Source organism: Octopus bimaculoides, chromosome 10, assembly GCF_001194135.2.
Source record: "Octopus bimaculoides isolate UCB-OBI-ISO-001 chromosome 10, ASM119413v2, whole genome shotgun sequence".
Taxonomy (NCBI): Eukaryota; Metazoa; Mollusca; class Cephalopoda; order Octopoda; family Octopodidae; genus Octopus; species Octopus bimaculoides.
The window spans coordinates 65,127,494-65,149,397 of NC_068990.1; the positions used below are offsets into that span (position 1 = coordinate 65,127,494).

The 21,904-nt window shown below is 36.1% G+C and overlaps 1 protein-coding gene across 1 annotated transcript in view; it reads left to right on the plus strand.

Annotated features, from left to right (window-relative positions):
* LOC106879763 (carbamoyl-phosphate synthase [ammonia], mitochondrial) overlaps positions 1–21,904 on the plus strand; it is an 83,315-nt gene that overhangs the window by 39,161 nt on the left and 22,250 nt on the right. Inside the window, exons 13-23 of the mRNA XM_014929448.2 lie at positions 319–508; positions 1,518–1,675; positions 4,903–5,031; positions 7,279–7,423; positions 9,390–9,466; positions 11,937–12,070; positions 12,700–12,898; positions 16,394–16,570; positions 17,903–18,021; positions 18,717–18,858; positions 19,964–20,029. Of these exons, the coding sequence (XP_014784934.2) occupies positions 319–508; positions 1,518–1,675; positions 4,903–5,031; positions 7,279–7,423; positions 9,390–9,466; positions 11,937–12,070; positions 12,700–12,898; positions 16,394–16,570; positions 17,903–18,021; positions 18,717–18,858; positions 19,964–20,029 (1,536 nt within the window). The remainder of the gene's footprint in view (positions 1–318; positions 509–1,517; positions 1,676–4,902; positions 5,032–7,278; positions 7,424–9,389; positions 9,467–11,936; positions 12,071–12,699; positions 12,899–16,393; positions 16,571–17,902; positions 18,022–18,716; positions 18,859–19,963; positions 20,030–21,904) is intronic.

Here is a 21,904-nt window from a genome sequence, read left to right on the forward strand (position 1 = left end):
CCATGGGAAGAGCCGTTTTAACGATGCGTCCTGCCCAGCTCTTCGAAACACCGGTGTTAAAACGGGGGTAGCTGATGAAGAAGAATGTTCTCTATGTGGCTTGTGTGTTTTCTCGTCTAGGTTTTGTTTGCAATGTCCTGTACCCAGATATGCACCTATACATACAGGTGGATGTCGGTATACACATACCTGTACGTATATATGCATATACCCATTTACTATTTGTTTTTATATATATATATATATATATATATATACACACACACGCACATGCACACACACTTTCATATATTAATAAAGCTGTACATTTGTTTCCAGGAAGAGGACATTCAGACCGTGCTGATGAATCCTAACATTGCTTCAGTACAGACGAATGCTGAAGGGGCAAAACAGGCAGATATCGTTTATTTTCTGCCAATCACAACAGAATTTGTGACAGAGATCATTAAAAGAGAGCGTCCTGATGGTTTACTACTTTCCATGGGAGGTCAGACAGCACTGAATTGTGGTAAGTAGCAAGTAAAATTCTAGAATGAAGGCCGAAAATGTGTTCCACTTCAGTGATTAATTTCTGTCTCCAAAATCAATCTTTTTTTGCCAGAAGAAATAAGAGAAGTTGATTCTCTTGACTGCTCTTATATCTTTAGTAGAATGGCTGTGTGACTGATAAACTAAAAAGCTGCTGATACTAGGAGAATATTAGGATTGTGATTAAAGACACAGCAGTTGCAATTTTAAAGTTTACTACCTTATTCCAAGTTCAAATTTTGATTGTTTCATTAAAAGGTAAGTCTAATTACAAAAGAAATTGTTAGTGTGGCTGTGTGGTAAGAAGTTTGCTTCCTGACCACATGGTTCCAGTTTCAGTCCCACTATGTGGCAACATGGACAAGTGTCTTCCACTATGGCCTTGGGTCAGCCAAAGCCTTGTGAGTGGATTTGGTAGACAGAAACTGAAAGAAACCTGTCTAAACCTGAGCTGGCAGAAACGGTAGCAAGCTGGGCAAAATGCTTTGCGGTATTTCGTCTGCCGTTACGTTCTGAGTTCAAATTCCGCCGAGGTCGACTTTGCCTTTCATCCTTTCAGGGTCGATTAAATGAAGTACCAGTTACGCACTGGAGTCGATGTAATCAACTTAATCTCTTTGTCCGTCCGTGTTTGTCCCCTCTATGTTTAGCCCCCTGTGGGCAATAAAGAAATACGAAACTGAAATAAACCTGTCAGCCTGTTGTGTGTGTGTGTTTACTTCCCTGTAATTTAGCATTTCAGCAAAAGAGATTAATAGAATAAGTATCAGGCTTTAAAAAAAATGATATGAGTAATGGTGTTGATTCATTTGACTAAAATTCTTCAGAGCAGTGCCTCAGCATGGCCACAGTCTAATGACTGAAATGAGTAAAAAATAAAAAAACAATAAAGATTGCTATTAGATATTTTTTGTCTGCACAGTTTCAATCAGCATTACTAATTTTGTTTTTTGTTTCGTTGTTAGTACTGTTTTCCTCTTTTTGTATAGGTGTGGAGTTGTATCGTAATGGTATTTTGAAAGAATATGATGTAAAGGTACTTGGTACGCCCGTTGAATCAATTGAGGCAACTGAGGATCGCCAGATTTTTGCAGACAGATTGATAGAAATCAATGAGAAATTAGCCCCCAGCTTTGCTGTGGAAAATGTGAGTAAATTTTGGCTAATCTCTAACAGTATGTGTGTGTGTGTGTGTGCGCATGGATGACTGCTTAATATATGTTATATTCACATATAAGTAGTTACTTGTAGGCTTGTCAGAAACTGCCTATGGTTTTTTGATAGCAAGGCAGAAAGACAGATGTAAGGTTGAGAGAAAAGCATACAGGTGTTTGTATGTGTGTTATGTAAGTGTGTGTGTGTGTGTGTGTGTGTGTGTGTGTGTGAGAGAGAGAGAGAGATTCAACCAGTCGACCACCCATTTCTTTCAAGATATTACTTTTCCACTACTACCATCCTCTTTGAATGCCCCACATGTTTTTATGCAGCTGTCTTCATCCAAGTATCATCTACTACAGCCTGGGGCTATAGTAGTGTATGGATTTGGTAGATGGAAACTGAAAGAAGCTTGTTGTGTATATTTATTCATATGTGTGTGTGTAAGCTTGTGTGCTACTGTCTCCTTTCCTTGACATTGCATTATAATTGTAAACAGTATCACTGTCATGGAAGTAGTGACCTTCATTTCCAATCTTATGGGAAAACATGTCTGGTCATGGGGAAATATCTTAGAAATAGGTGAGGGTTGGTGACATGAAGGGTATCCAACCATAAAAAATCTGCATCAACTGATTCTGTCTGACATGGTTATGTGGATGTTAAAATTATGTTGATGATGATGATGATCACATGAATACACACACACACACACACAGTGTATAGTCTCACATATGTGATGTAATGAATTGAAAAACTCCAGTTTATTGAGATTATCCTTGCAGTTATAAAGTGAAAACTTCCTCTGGGATTGTTTAAAATTTTAAAACTGCATGGATGAAACATGTCTAATTAAATTAGCTAAACCAAAGTTTTGGAAAATAATCACATTGCAGTTTGGGGTCTTAAAAGCCATCTGGTAAAAGCAATGGGTGTGTTGATCTTGTCTGTGGAGCTATCTTGTGAAAGCAATGGACATGTTTATAAAAACAATACAATCAGCTTTCTGTTCAATTAAACATAAATTTCTCCCACTTCCTTATTTAAAGATCTCACACTTATGCTCCTACATCCCACTGCCACAACCATCACTATAATCAAGACCAATTTAATTCCAGACTTTATCATGTCTCCAGATTCTTACCATTTCATAATCACAGACAACTTGGCTATATTTTCTGCTAGCATGTTTCCTCTTCTTTCCCCTACTTCATCACCATGCTGGCATAAAATGGACTAGTTATCATGGTTTGAGTTGGTACTTGACTGATGGTACTAGTCTAAATCAAGGAACCATGCATCACTCATCTGTTTCCATTTTGGCATGGTTTCTCTGGCTGTATCTTCCTCCTAGCACCAGTCACTTTATAGAGTGCATTTGGGTGCATTTTTCTTGACACCAGCACTAGAAAGATAATCATGTCCTTGAAAATACAAAACTAAAGGTTCTGTAGACCCTATACTATCTCTGCTCCTTTTCCCACCACTTCACTGGATGCATTTTATAATAACATTGATGTGAGATTGACCCAGGATCTCTGATCTATGCTGTCTTCATTTGCTCAGGGTAGCATGACTATTAGAGAGGACAGAGAAGAGAATGTTTATAAAAGATGAACTTCAGTGAAAGAGGGACAAGGAGGCCTTTGGTATAACAGTGGGAGAAATGGAAGCGATGGTGATATATATTTAACCTTCAAATGGTTTAATTATTGGCTTTGAAAACTACCAGAAGGATAGGCATGGAATAATAACTTTGTTAGCCAGTCATTAATAAACAAATGTATGTGTTTATTAACAACTGGCTTACAACATTTATGTGTATTTAATACATACACATATGATGATGGCTATTTACTTGTTAGACAGGTGTAACTATTGCTGACAGGTAAATGTCAACAATGTCTGTTCAAGGGTTTTAAGTTGAGTGTGGCTTGCACAACACAACTTCTCTCACCTGCAGTTCCAAAAAATCCAGTGACAAGCAAAGTGCAAGATTTTCAGCTCAATAGGGCTGCAGGTTTTACATGCAAGTTAGCATTCTCCTTGACATATGCCTTAACAAAGACCAAGAGCCCTTCACTTCTAGTAGGCTTACTGCATCCTCAGATACCAACCTGAGTATTTCTATGTCCCAGCAGTCATATGCTTGTTAACCCATACCTGGGTGCTACTACTCCGTTTCAGAGTAGACCTGTGTATGGCTTTAAAGTGGGTATCTGATTAAGGAGGCACTTGGCTCAGTGGTTAGAAAGTTGGGATCACAACCATAAGGTAGTGAGTTTGATTCCTAGACCAGGCTGTGTTGTGTTCTTGAGCAAAGCACTTTATTTCATATTGCTCCAGTTCATTCAGCTGTAGAAATGAGTTGTGATGTCACTGGTGCCAAGCTGTATCAGCCTTTGCCTTTTCCTTCGACAACATCAGAGGCATGGAGAAGGGAGGTGTTATGCATGGGCAACTGCTGGTGCCTCAGAGAGGAACTTTCTAGGTGCTATCCTATGGTCATTCATGATTGAAGGAGGTCTTTATCCTTTACCCAGTTCAGGAGTTCCAGGATTTTGTGGAGTGTGGAACCACCTCTTAGCCACATACATACTTACATCATCGTTTAACGTCCACTTTCCATGCTAGCATGGGTTGGACAATTTGACTGAGTACTGGTGAACCGGATGGTTGCACCAGGCTCCAATCTGATCTGGCAGAGTTTCTACAGCTGGATGCCCTTCCTAACGCCAACCACTCCGAGAGTGTAGTGGGTGCTTTTACATGCCACCAGCACGAGGGCCAGTCACGCAGTACTGGCAATGACCATGCTCGAAATGGTGTTTTTTACATGCCACCTGCACAGGAGCCAGTCCAGCGGCACTAGCAACGACTTCGCTCGAATGATTTTCTAACGTACCACCGGCACAAGTGCCAGTAAGGTGACGCCAGTAACGATCACACTTAAATGGTGCTATTTACGTGCCACTAGCACGGAAGCCAGACAGCTGCTCTGGCAATGATCATGCTCAGACAATGCTGTTAGTGCTCCACTGGCACAGGTGCCAGTCATCGAATATGGTTCAATTACGATTTCGATTTCACTTGCCCCAACAGGTCTTCGCAAGCAGAGTTTAGTGTCCAATGAAGGAGAGGTTGGCAAGGGTGACAGTCGTCGAATTTGGTTCAATTTCGATTTCAAATATATGTATATTCACTTTTCTTCTTTTTCAGTTGAAAGATGCATATAATGCAGCAGAAACCATTGGATATCCTGTTATGGTGAGAGCTGCCTATGCTCTTGGCGGTCTTGGCTCTGGAGTATGCTATGACAAGCAGTCTTTAAAAGCTGTTGTGAACCATGTACGTGACTCAATAAGTTTTGACAAGATTTCCTTGTGTAAACATCAGTGATCCTTTTGAATACTCATTATTCCTGTACTTGTCTTCATTAACTTTAATTTAACTTATCACTACTTCAATTATTTTGATTAGCTTTTTGTTTGTCTAGATGTTTATGTATTTGATTATCTATCTCTCTGTTTCTAGCTTTTCTGTCAATTTATGATATTTTGTCATCTATATGTCTATCTATTTATCCATGCATCTCTTTGTCAGTTTGGTGTTAATTGCTTATATATGTATCTTCCTGTTTATTTAGTTCAAGAGTTTTAAGAGCCATAAACTGACAGGCCAATGAAGTGTTCTCTTTGGCCCTCAAACTTTTTCTAAAAAAATTTCATATTTGATAAACTTGTGAGCCATTGAACAGTTGGTTTTTAGATAATCTTTTGTGCCAGGATTTGTTTAATTTTTGCTGACATCATTGCTAGTGGTGTATATGTGGAGATAATTTTATACATAAGATATGATATAATATAGATGTGGGCCATGAGCAAATGTAAGATCATCATAATTGGACCATTATAAAAAAAAAAGTTCCTATTTCCTGGTTTAGTTGATACTTGTTTAGCCAACAAGCTAACTGAAATCCGTTATGATTTTGTAACAGATGTTGATGTTGCAGATGTGCATGAAAGAAGAACCATGATTGAAGTTGTAAACAAGCATTTATTAACTATTACATATTGTTATAGCCAAACCACAATGGTCTAGCATGTATAATATAATTTGTAAAGCATGCGAGGTAAAGAGAGATATTGTAGATTTTTCTTGTATAGGTGTGTTTGTGTTCTTGTCATTCTAGCAGCAGGGAAAATGATAGAGTGATGTTGTAGAGTAGAGAAAGTGAGCTAGTGAAAGTGAGAGTGGTAGGACAAAGCAACTGCTTTGATGGTGAGTTACCATAGCTGTCCCTCTGTGCCCTTTCATTCAGAGATGGCATTTTGATCAGCCAGTTAGCCAACTCAGTTCTCACTAACTGACTTTGGCTTACAGAGTTCTTGTATTCATAACTATACAAAACTACCAAGAAAAATAGGTATATTGTATAGAACACTAGATATTCTTTGGGGAGTCGACTGTTTTCTCAATTCAACTCTCCACTGCATACAAGAAGTTAGAAGGGTGAAGTGGCAAAGACATAAATCAGCTTAGCAAGGCCATGTGTTCATTGCACCTGCTGTCAACCATTTTCTCTTTTTCTCTTTTACTTGTTTCAGTCATTTAACTGTGGCCATGCTGGAGCACCGCCTTTAGTCGAGCAAATCAACCCCGGGACTTATTCTTTGTAAGCCTAGTATTTATTCTATCGGTCTCTTTTGCTGAACCGCTAAGTTACAGGGACGTAAACACACCAGCATCAGTTGTCAAGCGATGTTGGGGGGACAAACATATACACACACATACATATATCTATACATATATACGATGGGCCTCTTTCAGTTTCCATTTACCAAATCCACTCATAAGGCTTTGGTCGGCCTGAGGCTATAGTAGAAGACACTTGTCCAAGGTGCCACGCAGCAGGACTGAACCCTGAACCATGTGGTTCGTAAGCAAGCTACTTACCACACAGCCACTCCTACATCTGTTTTTTCTGTGAGAAAAATGCTGTTGCATTGTTAAGGGAAATTGGCAGATTCTGATTCAAATCGACTCTATGTTTAAATGAAGTCACTACAATTTCTTTTGACCAGATACCTAACTGATTTGTTTGAAAGGTGGAATTTTATTAATTGGAGCATATTTATCACCTGAATAAGATAATTTGAACTAGTAAATTCAGATACATAAAGACTGACTTTGGTTTATGTCTTTAGTGTCTGTATCATTACTACGCCTGGATTATGGGTAATTTTGTTGGCCATTTTTCAGAGTATTAGCAGAGGCTCAGAAGGAACAGTGAAAAGCAGACCTTGAGTGAAAGGATATTAGCAAATATTGGTTTAACTATCTGACAAAGTACTTATGTGTAAGTGTGACCTATACATAATTTCAACTCTCAGTTTAGATACAGTCATCACACCTTATTTTTTTCATGGTGAGCCTTGCATTTTTTTAAGGTTATGTGATGATATGATGCCAAAAGTACTGAGTTGAGTAAGACCATAACTCTACTTGTCTTTGAAGAGAAACGTAATTAGACATAGTGTGAGGCAGTCATAATAAACTGGAAATATACCATCAAATTCTTTGTATTTGTTTCAGGCTCTGGCAGTGACAAAACAAGTTCTTATTGAGAAGTCTCTGCTTGGCTGGAAAGAAGTTGAATATGAAGTAGTACGTGACTGTCAAGACAATTGTATTACAGTTTGCAATATGGAAAACTTTGATCCACTTGGTGTACACACAGGTAAAAATTAACTTTGCTGAGAATGAATATACAGGGTGTGTCAGTTTTTGTGAGGACACCTCTTTCAAGTACGCTAACTTTTTTCTAAATTATTTTTTTCGCCTTACTTTTCAGATAATGTTAGGAATCAGCAAATGAAAAGGCACACTGTTATTGTTGCCTTAAAAGTGCAGCATAGTGATACAGAGATAGCTCGCTTCCTGAAAGTTCCCTGATCCTTCAATGTCAAAGCTCAAAAGGAGCTGAAAGCTGTTAATAGGGATCAGCTGCTAAATGCAAAATGCATGCACAATTTCCTTAATACAGTCAGAACACATGACTTGGTACAAAAGGTTCAAGAAATAATCACTAAATACTTCGAAAGGTCAATCAGAGCCATTGCAAAGGATCTCAAGGTTTCAGAATGCAGCATCAGATGAGTTGTGCGTGATGAGATTTGGTACAAGTCATATGTGATGCAGAAGGGTCAGTTTATGTTGGACATAACAAGAGAGCATTGTTCGATCTATGCAAAGTGCTTGGCTAAACCAGTTAAAACACCAAAAGGCTGGAATGCTTTGGTTTTTCTTTGATGAGAAAAACATAGATCAGGACCAAAAGGTAAACTAAAGAAATGACAAATGGTTATACAAAGATCTGAATGAGGTTCCAACAGTCATGCATACTAAATTCCCAGCAACTGTAATGGTTCTGGGAGTCATCAGCAATGAGTGAGTTGTCATGCCTTCTCACTTTTTTTTTTCACAGGCCTTAAGAGTCAATGCTGCTGTCTACTCAGAGATGTCAGAGAAAATTGTGAGGCTCTAGATAGACAGAGTATGCAATGGAAGATCATACATCTTCCAACAAGACTCTGCACCATCTCATAAGACTAGGACAACCCAGGTGTGGATGTGTACCAGTCACCATGCTTATTTTCTCCCAGATGGATGGCCTCTTTGCTCACTAGACTTCAATGGACTATTACATATGGCCTGTAGTCAAGGGAGAGGCCAATCAACACCCTCCCCTTATACCATGTGATCTCTCAAGTCTGCCATAATCAGCACTATGTCCAAAATTGACAGATTATCTGATTCAGGTGTGTCCATATTTCCAACCCTGTATTGAAGCACTCATTTATGCTAATGGTGGATTCATAAAATCGGTGTGATAAAAGAATTCTGGAGATTATTTGTGCCTGTTTCTTTTCAAAGACAACTTTTCTTTGATGAACAATGCATCTTTATCTAAATTCATACCAATGACCTCAAAAAACTAATGTTCCTGTAATTAAAGGTAACTTTTGTCTAGATTGTAGATTTGCTCATGTCATATATTATCCCTATCATCATCAAGTTGTCAACATTTTAATGTCCACTTTTCTATGCTTCATGAGTCAGAATTTAATGAGACAGATTTCCTACAACTGGATGCCCTACCTGTCACTAACCCACACCTGTTTTCAAATATGGTTATATTTCCCTATGACTGGACATATATTTTCATGGAAGATTAGAGACAAAGGACATCGCTTATAAAATGATGATACTCATTTACAACTATCTAATTGAAAGTGTGTGTGTGTTTTTAGCTTTCTTGGGTGATGCTATTATTTCTATTTAGTATCCTTGTTTTTTGCTTATGTTTCTGTTCTTGGTTGCTTTGTGTATTCTGTGTACACACACACACACACACTCACTCACTCTCTCTCTCTCTCTCTCTCTCTCTCTCTCTCTCTCTCTCTCTCTCTCCCTCTCTCCCTCTCTCTCTCTCTCTCTCTCTCTCATGCACAGATAAATACATACTCATTTACATATTTTTATATGTATCACTTAAGAAGAAATGTCTGTGTGTTTAGGGCGAAAATAAACAGAAGTGAAGATAGAATGTACCTTTGAAATATTGGAAGATCTATAAGATCTCTTAAATATAGAACTCATTATTATTATTATTATTTATATGTTGCTACCAATTCATCTTGCAGGTGATTCTATTGTTGTTGCTCCCAGCCAAACCTTATCCAACCAAGAGTATCATATGCTGCGGGAGACGGCCATTAAAGTAAGTTAAACTTACCCAATATATTGCTAATTAATCAACTTACACAACTAATTACCTCCTTACTTACACTATTTCAATGTTGTAATAATTAATGTAACCTTGTAAACAATAACTGTACAATAAATTTTCAACAGCTTGAAACTCTTCTTAGATACTGACTACTCAATCAAGAATTAAGTGTTTTGTCAGATAAGCAACTGAAGACAGTAAATAGGAGATTTTGACATTCTGAGGCTTTTACCTTCTATCTGAGAGTGAAGAAACTAGAGAGAAAGAGGTGCTGTGGTTTGGACTACAGACAAGTAAATGACGGAGGGATTGGCATAAAGTAGTGATAATGGGAAGGGAGAAGATTAAAAGTAAAGGGGTGTAAGATGGTCTGAAGTCTGAATTGAAAATGAAGGAAGAAGTGGAAGATAAAAATTTGGAAGGGTGCATTGAGAAAACTAATGCCTCAAACAAAGCAAAAAGTAAAATGAAATGGAAAGACAGGGAAATATTAAGCAGAGGGAGCAGAAAACAAGCAGCAACCACTTCTTGAAAAAAGTATTCAAGGATACAAGTATAAAGACATGAATTTTTTTTTTTTTTTTCTTCTTCAGAGGAATGAAATAGCTTCAGAAGTAAAAAGTTATACCCAGAAATATACATGTGACTATATGCATACCAGAACAGAAGATATTTACATAGACATACATTTGCATAGATCATGCCTATGTAGACTCAGATATATATATGCCTTCATTTACAAGTACACATACACATGTATATCATTTCATTCAAAATTAAGAAATTAAGAATATTAATTGTGTTTGTATTTATGGGTATGTATACAGAAATGTATGATTATGTGTACTCTCAGATACTTGTGTTTGTATGTGCATTGTGTGCATGTATGTATCTATCTTATATATATATGTATGTATCTATCTTTATATATATGTATGTATCTATCTTTATATCTATTAAATTAAACAATAGGGTAAAAATTGGATATTAATTAATATCAATTTAATACCAGGTAACCAGCACATTAAAAGAATCAGGGAGATTCAGAAAAATTATCTGAATATCAAAGGATTATTGTATCTGTACATATAAAAATATATATAAAGGAGGCCACTAGGTGGACTGCCAATGTGCTAGAAGAAGATCACATGTCATGTGTCTTCTAAGACCGGATAATTCTCAAAGGGAATTTAGCAAAGTAGCAAAAACGGAAAGCGAGCAAGGCTAGTGAAAATTACATAATGTAATTTTCACTAGCCTTGCCCATAGTAGACACATGACATGTGATCTTCTTCTAGCACATTAGCAGTCCACCTAGTGGCCTCCTTTATATATATTTTTATATATATTAAAGGTACATTAAAGATATTTCTTTTATTTGTTTCAGCTTCATTAGACTGTAGCCATGCTGGGGCACTGCCTTATTTTTCACACATTTTTATACATCTGAATGCAAAAGATATTTACTGTAGAAAGTTTCTCTCTTTAGCTTTTATGTGTGAAAAATACATTGAACTGAGCTGCAGTGGACTACCTGATACATTGCCTTCTCAGTGGTGATCGTTTTTATATACAAAGTCTATGGGGAGAAATTATCTCCAATCCTGTTGTTAATGCCTTTCATGTTTTAGTGGACAAGAACATCATCATTATCATCATCAACATTTAATGTCCATTGTCCATATTGGCATGGGTTGGACAGTTTGATCAGAGCTGGCAAGCTGAGGGGCTGCACAAGACTCCAGTCTGGCTAGGCATGATTAACATGATTTTTTAGTTTTATCTCACTTGGTGGCACCTTGGGCAGGTATCTTCTGAGGTTGACTGATGCTTTCTGAGTGGGATTTGTAGACAAAATCTTGCCATAAGTGTATGTGAATATTTACATTCTGCATGTTTGCATGAAATCATCATTTGAACAAACAGTGATTTTATGTTGATATTCCCCTTTAAACTGTCCCATAATTTCTTGACTTTCAAGAATGGTGGAATAGAAAAAAAATCTCTTCCTGTGAAAAAAAAAACAGATAATGGATAGCAAAAGAAGGGCATCTAGCTGTAAAACAATGCCTCAGTGATAAGTCTTCATCTAACTAGCATGGAAAAAAATTGATATAAACTGAATGAATGAACAAACAGTGTATCATGAGTTTCTTTAGATTAAAAATTTTTCTTTCAAATACCAGAAGCAGTATTGTGCTTTACATTAAAGCATGGCATAATGGCTACAGCAGTGTTTGAACTCAGAAGCATGCACATCATAGGTTCAAACAGTCCACTAAATTAGAAAGAGAAAGAAGACATATATATATGTATATCTAAACTGCTTCGCTTCATCTCTATGACAAACTGAACTGTTTTTACTTCATAAAAAATATTGTAACAGGAAGTATTCATTCTTTCTAAAATGTTGCTTTTGAATTCATTATTTGTTTTTTTTTTTTGTTTTTTTTTTCTCTAGGTTGTCCGACACTTTGGCATTATTGGAGAGTGCAATATTCAGTATGCTCTTCACCCAACATCATTAGAGTACTGCATTATTGAAATCAATGCTCGTCTTTCTCGAAGTTCTGCTTTGGCTTCTAAGGCCACTGGGTAGGTAGAACTAGTTCGATTTCTACTGCTTGTTACTTTAGCATATGTTTTAGATACACTGCATCTTTTCATATAACTAAAAGGGTTGGTCACAGGAAGTGTCTTCAACCATTAAACACTGCTCAAAAAAATTGTCCAACCCATGCCAGGATGAAAAGGCAGAGACAGAGAGAGTAAATGAGAACTGAAATTAAGTACCTGTCAAGTGCTGGAATCAATAAAATCAACTAACTCCCTCCCCTAAATCTGTGGCCCTCTATTTTTTTAAAGTACAAGTACTTAATTGATACTTTATTTTATAGATCACAGAAATATGAAAAGCAAAGTTGATTTCAGTTTTAAGAATCATAACTAAATATTAGGTATTTTGTCCTAACAAAGCCACTTCATATTCTTTATTATGGAATTCTTATTACTCCCATAGACACTATATCCTTCAAAACTTCCATGCTTCCTGAAATTCACCAACAATACCCTGTTTCTTTTTTTTTAAAGATTTTTTTTCATTGTTCATTTTCTGTACATATGCTATGTACTGTTCATGTAGATTTGGTTATTTTTTCTGATGAGTTGTAGTGCACTTGAGCCCTGTATACAATAAGTTCATTATAGATGTCACTTCATTTCAGGTACCCATTAGCATTTATTGCTGCCAAACTGGCTCTGGGTATTCCTTTGCCCAGTCTTGAAAACAAAACAACCCAAATGACAACAGCCTGCTTTGAGCCAAGTTTAGATTACATCGTTACCAAAATTCCACGCTGGGACCTTGATCGCTTCCAAAACATTTCCAAAGAGATTGGCAGTTCAATGAAAAGTGTCGGTGAAGTAAGTACTTTAGCATCACTTTTCTTAAGTTATACAAATCCTTTGCTTTAATTGGTTTATTCCTGAAATTTCTTGTTGGTTGCATCAAAAAGATGGCAATCAAAGTTACCTTATATTTGATTTATTTTTTTCTTTAGGATTAGTAAAAAGCCCCTGCAGTGTTTAGTTTTATCTCCTTAAGTTTAAAATTCAAATCTTTCTAGCATCTGCTTTTCCATTCATTCTTTTTGGGCACTGATAAAATAAACAGTAGTCTAATATTAAGGTTGATCTAATTAACTACACTCTCCAAAATTTTAATATACACACGCACATACACACACACACACACTACATTCAGTCTTTTCTCTCCCCCTTTCAAAACAGTGGTGCAGAACTGGAAAAAATGTATTTGTTTTTTTTTGTGGTGTTATTGATTGAAATTTAAAATCCAAATCTTCCTGGCATCTGCCTTTCCTTTTATTCTTTTTGTGGGGATTTGATAAAATAAGTACTAGTCTAACATAAGTTTTGATCTCTTCAGCTACACTCTCCAAAATTCTAATGAACACACACACACACACACACACACACACACTCTCTCTCTCTACTGGTGCAGAACTGGGTAAAAAATGTTTCTGTTCTTTGGTGGTGTTGATGATTACAATGATGTTGAGTGTATAAAAAACTGTGTGATGGGTTCAGTATCTCAGTATTTTTTACTCTTAACAGCAGTAATGAGGGAACTTCTGTGTAGTCACTTGGTCTGCTAGAAACCGAAGCAAAATCCCTCTGAAGTCACATACTCCACCCAAGTAACTTAAAACAGGGAGGAAGCATGTTTATACATGATAATGTACTTTTAGGTACAGGTACACCTTAAAAAAAAAACAGGATGATTATGATTTAACTGTCATTAATCAGAAGATTACTTGATAGTAACTGCTCTGGGGTTAAATAATAACAACAATAATGTTTCCATCCATTAGCCAGTGTCTGATGCAATGAAAAGTTGGAAGTCTTATTGAGTGAGGAGAATTTGTTTATTTTTAATAGTATATACTAGTCAGAGGATTAAGGGCTATACCCACAATATATTTTTGCAGGCCACCAAGACTGTGAGATTGATGTGGTTAACATCTGTAGAAAGGATACTAGGTGGGATGATGTAGGTCTGATTGAAATGATTGTAAGCAAATGAACTGTAGCAGAGGCATCCAGAAACTGGCTGAAAGGGTTAATATTGGCAGTGTGTTATGCTTACCACCCAAATTTGTCATCATCTTCTGTAAGTTGGTAATCAGATTGATCTCAGAAAAATGATGGTTTGTAGAAATAATCATCATCCTCATTAACGTCATCATAATTATTATGATAGTTGTTGTTTTCAATATTATTTGGTTTTTATTCTTCCATATTTGATTTGTTGATGATAATGATGAAAGATGATGAATATGCCAAGAAAAATGAGTGTGAATTGAGCCAAACACAACATAAATATTTGAAGTGCAAGCAAAATACACTTGTCTCTACCTTCAAGATGTGCACCCTCAGAAACCTAAACCAACTCCCTGAACTTGATTGCCTCAACCATCAAGGACAATATTGAGGTTATCTGTCTGCAAAGAAGACAGGCCTTATCTTAATGATATTGAACTGAACTACCACAATGCTGGTCAAGGTTGGACTTTCATCTCAGCCTCAGCTTGGAAAATTCCATCATTTCCACCATTTATGGCATGAGCATGCTACTAAGCCCACCTGCCCTCAACTCTTTAAACAGCAAAATGAAAATTCATGCAAAAATAGTTATAGCCTCCTTTCAAGGAAATCCAGAAACATTTCTCATATCTTGCTTTTTTTTCACCAACAAACACAGCTGACAAAGAAGAGGTTTTGAATTTTTATTGTGTTTTAGATACTAAAGCAGTGTTTTCATGATATGAATAACTATCTCAAAAAAGCCAAAGTCCATAAATGCACATTCCACACAGCAATGAACAGAAATGGCCAATATCTAACTCAATTTATTCTTGAAAATCAATTAGTATGTTTAAATGCCAAATTCCAAAAGAAACCCCTCCAAGCTATATACATTCACCAATACCACTAGCATGAATGCCTGACTAGATTGACAAATGGACAAAAGGCTGCATACTCCCATTTCCAGAGAAAGTTCATCTGAGTCTCACAAAGAACTACAGAGGCATCACTCTTACAGCCATTGTTGCAAAAATTTTTAATTCATTGGATACAACCAGAAACTGAGAATGTTTTGAAAAGTAATCAAAGTTACTTCAGAAAAAATAGTTTAATCGTCAGACAATCATCCACTGGAAGGAGTAACTGCTACAAATCTCGAAGCAGTATTACTGTTTGTTGATTTCTCAAAGGCTTTTGACTCCATCCACTTTAGTAAAATGGTAGAAATACTACTGACCTGTTATGATGCTCTATTACAACACTAAATCAATGGTGAAGTCCCCAAATGGAGATACAGTTTCTTTGACATCAAAGCAGGAGTACTCCAATGGAGCATTCTGGCACCTTTTCTCTTTTCTCAGAACATCACTTAACATTTTAAACAGCCTCAGTTTCATACTCATAAAAAAATGATCAATTGGATATCCAGCTCAAAAATTAACTGATGCAGATTATGCTGATTATTTAGCCTTGCTCTCTGACACAATATCAAACTCCACTTAATTACTTTATAGACTAGAATTAGCTGCACATGATGTTGAACTACTTGTTAATCTTAGTAAAACCAAGTTCATTGCTCACACTCGACAAAGATCCATTACAGATATCAGCAGAGATCTCATCAACCAAGTGGATGACTTCATGTGTCTCATTTCTGGGATAGCCTCAACTGAAAAGGATGTAAAAATGTGGATTGCCAAAGCATGGTTGACCCTAAACAAACTGGATATTGTCTGGAAATCAGCTGTGTCAAACAACCTAAAGGGGAATTTTTTTCCCTGCAACAGTAGAGTCAGTCCTTTTATATGAAGTAACAACCTGGATGCTTACCAAAAGAAAAAAAAAAAATAATTAATTCCAAGTTAGATGGGAACTTAAACCCAAGTGTTAGGGACAGTCTTAAATATATCTTGGAGAATTTATCCCACCAAGAAACAGCTATATGGAGATCTCTTGTCTGTTTCCACCTTTACAAGGGGAAGACACTTGAAATTTGCAGAACATTGCTGATGAGCTAAATAGGAGTTGGCAAGTGCTGCTATGGATGCCAAAGTATGTTGTCCAAGCACAGACAGTGAATACTTCCCTGAAGACCCCCCTCAACTAATGTAGGATGGGATGGATGGTGTGTGCAGATTGAAAATGTCTGAGTAAACTTGACCCGATGATGATGATAGTATTGGTGATGGTGATAATGATGGTGGTGGTGGTGCTATTGGTGGTGGTGGTGGTGGTGGTGATGATTGTGATGATAATATGATGATAATGATAACTGAAAAAGTGTTAACTTTTTACTTTGTCATTTGATTGTAGGTGATGTCAATTGGACGGACATTTGAAGAAAGTCTACAGAAAGCTCTTCGGATGACACACCCTTCCATTGAGGGATTTAGCCCCAAGCTGCCTGCAGGTAAGACCTATCCACCTGAGTTTGACCTTGAAGCAAATCTGAGGGTGCCAAACAACACTAGGATTCATTCAATAGCAAAGGTGAGGTTATGCATCATTTCTTTCATTTTCAATAATAAATCTGAAAAAGAAGTACTACTTGTAATAACTTCCATCTCTTTCAAGTCTCTGTGTAGAGTATTGGTCATTAAGTGATGCTAGTGTAGTTTGATGAGTGATTATAGTTAATTGTTGGAATGAACACAGAAAGGAATTCCTGAGATTTGCCATGCTGGTGAGAAAGGATAAGACAAAGTGTTTAGTATCCTGTCTAGAGTTCAGTGTCATACAGTATATATATTTTTGTGTTTGTGTGTGAGTGTATTAGTGTGTATGTATGAAAATACACCTTTAGTTTGATACTCATGCATACACATAGTAGTAGTAATAGTACTATTATATCTTGTGTATGATGGGTGACATATACAAGTCAATCTGGAGCACCCACTTCCCAGATCAATGGATGTATGCATTTCAGAGTAGTTATTTCCTCTTCAGCATCAAACACTGGTTGAAATATGTCTCTAACATATTTGAATTGGTAACAAGTTTATATTTCTACACATCACTGCTTAGTGCTTCCAATCCATTTTTTACTATGGCCAGACTGCCAATTAGTGCAACCAGTCACAGTACTTTGACTGGAATATAATAGAGAATGGTTTCTCATAGTGCTTCTCTTTCCAGTGTTCAATTACTTTGAAATGCATACAAATGAGCAGCATATAGACTGGAGGAATAAGAAGCTATCATAGAGGGAGAGGAGCAGGTGTCTTGCTGAAGAGATGAATACATGGTTTGCCTATATATACCAGCACATAATAATTTCTTTTTAACTGAGAGTAATTTACTGACCAATATAGGTGCCGGCATGACTGTGTGGTAAGAAGCTTATTTCCCAACCGCATGGTCCCAGGTTCAGTCCCACTGCGTGGCACCTTGGGCAAATGTCTTCTAGTATAGCCTCAGGCTGACCAAAGCCTTGTGAGTGTATTTGGTAGATGAAAACTCAAAGATCAGTGTGTCTTTGTGTTTGTCCCCCTCACCATTTGACAACCAGTGTTGGTGTGTTTATGTCCCTGTAACTTAGTGGTTTGGCAATAGAGACTAATTGAATAAGTACTAAGCTTTAAAAAAAATAAGTCCTGGGGTTGATTTGTTTGACTAGAATCCTTTAAGGCAGTGCTCCAGCATGGCTACAGTCAGATGACTGAAACGAGTAAAAGAATAAAATAGTTGTATATTTACAAATCATAACTTAAAATATTACTCTCTCAACACATTACTACAATCCTTATTCCACACTCTTAATTCTGCATTTTTAGTTATTTATATTTACTCTTCTTTAAAAAGCCTATCTATCCACTCTGTTAGGCATTCCACGCTGGTTACAGTGTTGAAGATGTGCATCAGTTGACACAAATTGATCGGTGGTTCCTGCACAAACTCCTGAGTGTTGTCAACTTAGAGAAAGATCTTGCTTCATATTCAAAGTAAGTTTCCTCCACATTGCAAATTTATATTCCATTACATATGTGTATCATTTCTTGTTATGCTTATTGTTGATGATAACATTTCAAGCATATTAAAAACATTTGATCAAATTCTGATATTGATTTTGATGCTTTTGTAGTTGAGAATTGTTGTTTTATGTGTTTTCATTGTTATCAATATTGCCATAGTTAATATTGACAGGCTTTTAAATTTCTAAATTATATTTTTTATGTTGTAGTTGAGTAGAGATTGTGTAAAGTTTAGAAAAAAATTATGTTAGTGTGCTCCACTGGGTGTGTGATAATGTGTACATGAATATCAAAGCACAAATGAGCTTAGAGAAATACTTGTATCAGAGTCAAATGTAATGTGCCAAAAGGAAGACTGAGCTGGCATAGACATAAAGTGCGTACAGGGGATGACAGTTGGGTAAAAATGTGCCAAATTATTGAAGCAGAAGGAACCTGTGGTAGATAAAGACCAAAGAAAACATGGTAAGATGAGGTGAAGAGAGGTTTCAAGAAGCTGAACATCATGTAAGAAATGACAAAAAAAAAAACTATAAGTGGAAAGACGCTATATTGGAGAAAATTTGTCCAACTCAAGCAAGCATAAAAGGAAATCATAAAAGGATGATGGTATAGACATGCATTTTTTATGTGTCTCTTTAATGTCAGCTATTTTGTTTTTCTAGGGAAACTATTGAGGAAGAAATGCTGAGGCTGGCAAAACAAGCCGGTTTTTCTGATAAGCAGGTTGGAAATGTGTTGGGAATCAGTGAAGATGTAGCTCGAGGGCTGCGAATCAAGAAAAATATAATACCCTGGGTTAAACAGGTATGTTTTTAACCATTGGTTCTGAATTGAACCAGTGGTTCTGATTTCTCTGCAAACTGCTGTTCAGAATTTACATTTTTACTTTTCCTTGTGTCTTTCTTGAAAAGTAGATTTATGTGTTTACATTAGCATATATATTTACATATACTGATTTGTGTGTGTGCATATATACATACACACACGATCATCACATCACTGACCATTGTCCATGCAAAATGCCAGCACTGCCCATGTATGAGGTTGTTTCACCTGTGGTCATCTTCACCTGGGTTATCCCTGTGGCTTCAGTGCTTACCGCGCACCCTTCTATTCAACCAGGCATTGGAAGCCATCTCGCTGGCTATTGCACAACCTAGAATTTTAGGTCCAATATAGCTTGTACAACACCTCACAGTTCCTCTATGCACAATTGACATACTCCAGAAACAAGTCAGTGCAAGCTATTCAGTATCAATATGGGTTATACCTCGGTAATGTTTGAGAACTATGGTTTCAAGCACAAGCAAAAGATACCTAAAATGCTCAATGCCATTCCCTGTATATCTGGTTTTATATCAGAATGACCTTCTCCTAGAGACATGCTTTAACAAAAGCTAAGAGGTGCCTCATTCCTAGTGGTTATCCAACATGCCAGACACCAAACCAGAATTTCTGAGGGCCTGTGTTACTGATAGTCATTGAACATACACTAGGTTGGCCTGTACTATTGATAGATAGTCATTGAACTTACACTAGGTTCATTTGTCCTTTTGACAGGTCTTGTTTTTAGCCCTGCTGGGTTTCTAGCAACCCTTCTCACCAGGCAAACCTAGTGGGGATACTGGTTTAGTCACCGACAACCCAACTGTGCAGCAGATTGTACTAGATTCCATGTTACCAGTAGCACTCATGACCTAACATATACATATACACACACACACACAAGTGACCTGACATATACATATATACACACACACAAGTGACCTGACATATACATATATGCAAACACACATACATATAATGCAACTGTGTATGAAAAGAGACAGGAGGAAAAGGATTATATCAAAATTCAGTTACATTCTTCAGGTATCTTTGATTAACCTCAGTATTCCTTTTATTTCACCAGATTGATACAATGGCAGCTGAATACCCTGCAAAAACCAACTATCTGTATTGTTCTTACAATGGAATGGTAAGTTGTGGAATATTACACCTCTCTGGTACACACACATACTTTCTGTTCCTGGGAAGATTTGAAATCAGCACTTCACTTCAGTCCAACAAAATATTTATCAGTTGTCTATGCCAAATACAGCAACAAACTGCACCATCTTGAAATGTTATGAATAATGAAAGGATTGCGATTACAGATTGTCTTTTCTTGCACCATTAATGACAATATTCTATTCTTCAACCTGTTAGAGCTGGTCAAAAATTTACTGATGTCCCTCATTGCAAGTGAACATATTTTAGCATTAAGTTTGTTTTAACATAACGTGGTACAGTCTAAAGTAGATTCCATTTTTTTAAAGTCCAGTGTCCCCTTTCACCAAATAGCATTTTACAAATATCCCTTCTCATGTTTTGTAGAAAAAATACATATAATAAAAATAAAAATATGACAGATCAATTTAATCAAACTGAAGCTAATTTTGTACAGTAAGTTACTATCCATTTTTTTTTCTTAAACTCTCTTATCCAGTGTATCCCACTTTTTAGATATTTGCATGAATTAATACCCCTATGTTAAATATTTATAGAAAAGGCACAAGTGTGGCTGTGCAGTGAGAAGTTTGCTTCCCAAGAAAGTGGTTCTGTGTTCATTCCCACTGCATGGCACCTTGGGCAAGTGTCCTCTAGTATAGTCCTGGGCTGTCCAAAGTCTTGTGAGTGGATTTGGTAGAAAGAAACTGAAAGAATCCTGTCACATGTTCATACATACATACATATATATGTGTGTATGTATGGTGTGTTATGAGAATTTATGGAAATGTATCCCATAGAAACTCAACAAGTATGTTAAAAAATGGAGAAGAGAAGATGTTGAAATATAAAAGAACTTTAATATGTGCATACGATCGTTTTGAACAGTGATATTAACATGTAAATAACATGGTAGAATAATTAAAATTAATTTGATTAAATTAATTATATATCACTGTTCTCGTCTATGCAAAAAGTATACAACAGGAATTATTACTATTTCAGAAGGCTTGATGAAGGAAATGGCAGATAACAAAATTCAGATAGACATATTTTATCCTTATGGAAAATTGAGAGTATACTAAAGAATCTAGTTGTGTATAAACTAAAACTGATGCAGCTAACAGTTATTTGAAAATATGAGTGAGAATATTTAAGACACGTTCCCTCTATATGATAATAAATAGCTAAGTAATTTTAACTCCAAATAAGTCATTTATCATAGAAAGTTTGATAGATGTGTCCAATGGAAAGGTATGGTTGTGTTTGAATTAATATATGAATTGGCAGTTATAAGTAATATTAGGTATGGTGTGTATTTAAAACATTTTTTTTGTGTGAGAATGAAATTAAAACTAGTAAATGTAGTAATATGTAGTAGGCTGTTAGAATGCAACGATAATAAGAGTTAGTAGAAATTCTTCAATAGTTACATATTTTGTTATTTGGGAAATTTTGTTAGTGTGAGAACTTATGTTCATTTGTGTGTATTAAATATAAGGTAAAAATATAAAAATAGGAAAATTAGTTGTTGATATTACAGAATTAAAACAGTAAATACTTGCTGTGGCTAAAGATATTTAAAAAAATGTTCATAGATGTAATATATTGTAATACTGTATATTGTATACTGTGTGTGCATATATATATATATATATATATATATATATATTGGGTGCAAAGTGAAATAATTGTAGGCAACGTTAAATGATTAATTAATCTATTCATATCCATTGAATCTATCAATTTCCAAACTTATTTATAATATTTGATGTCTTATAATATGCTCATTGAAGAAATATCTTTCCAAAATATATATTAGACTAAAGCATCTTAGATAAAACAAACCCTATATATATATATA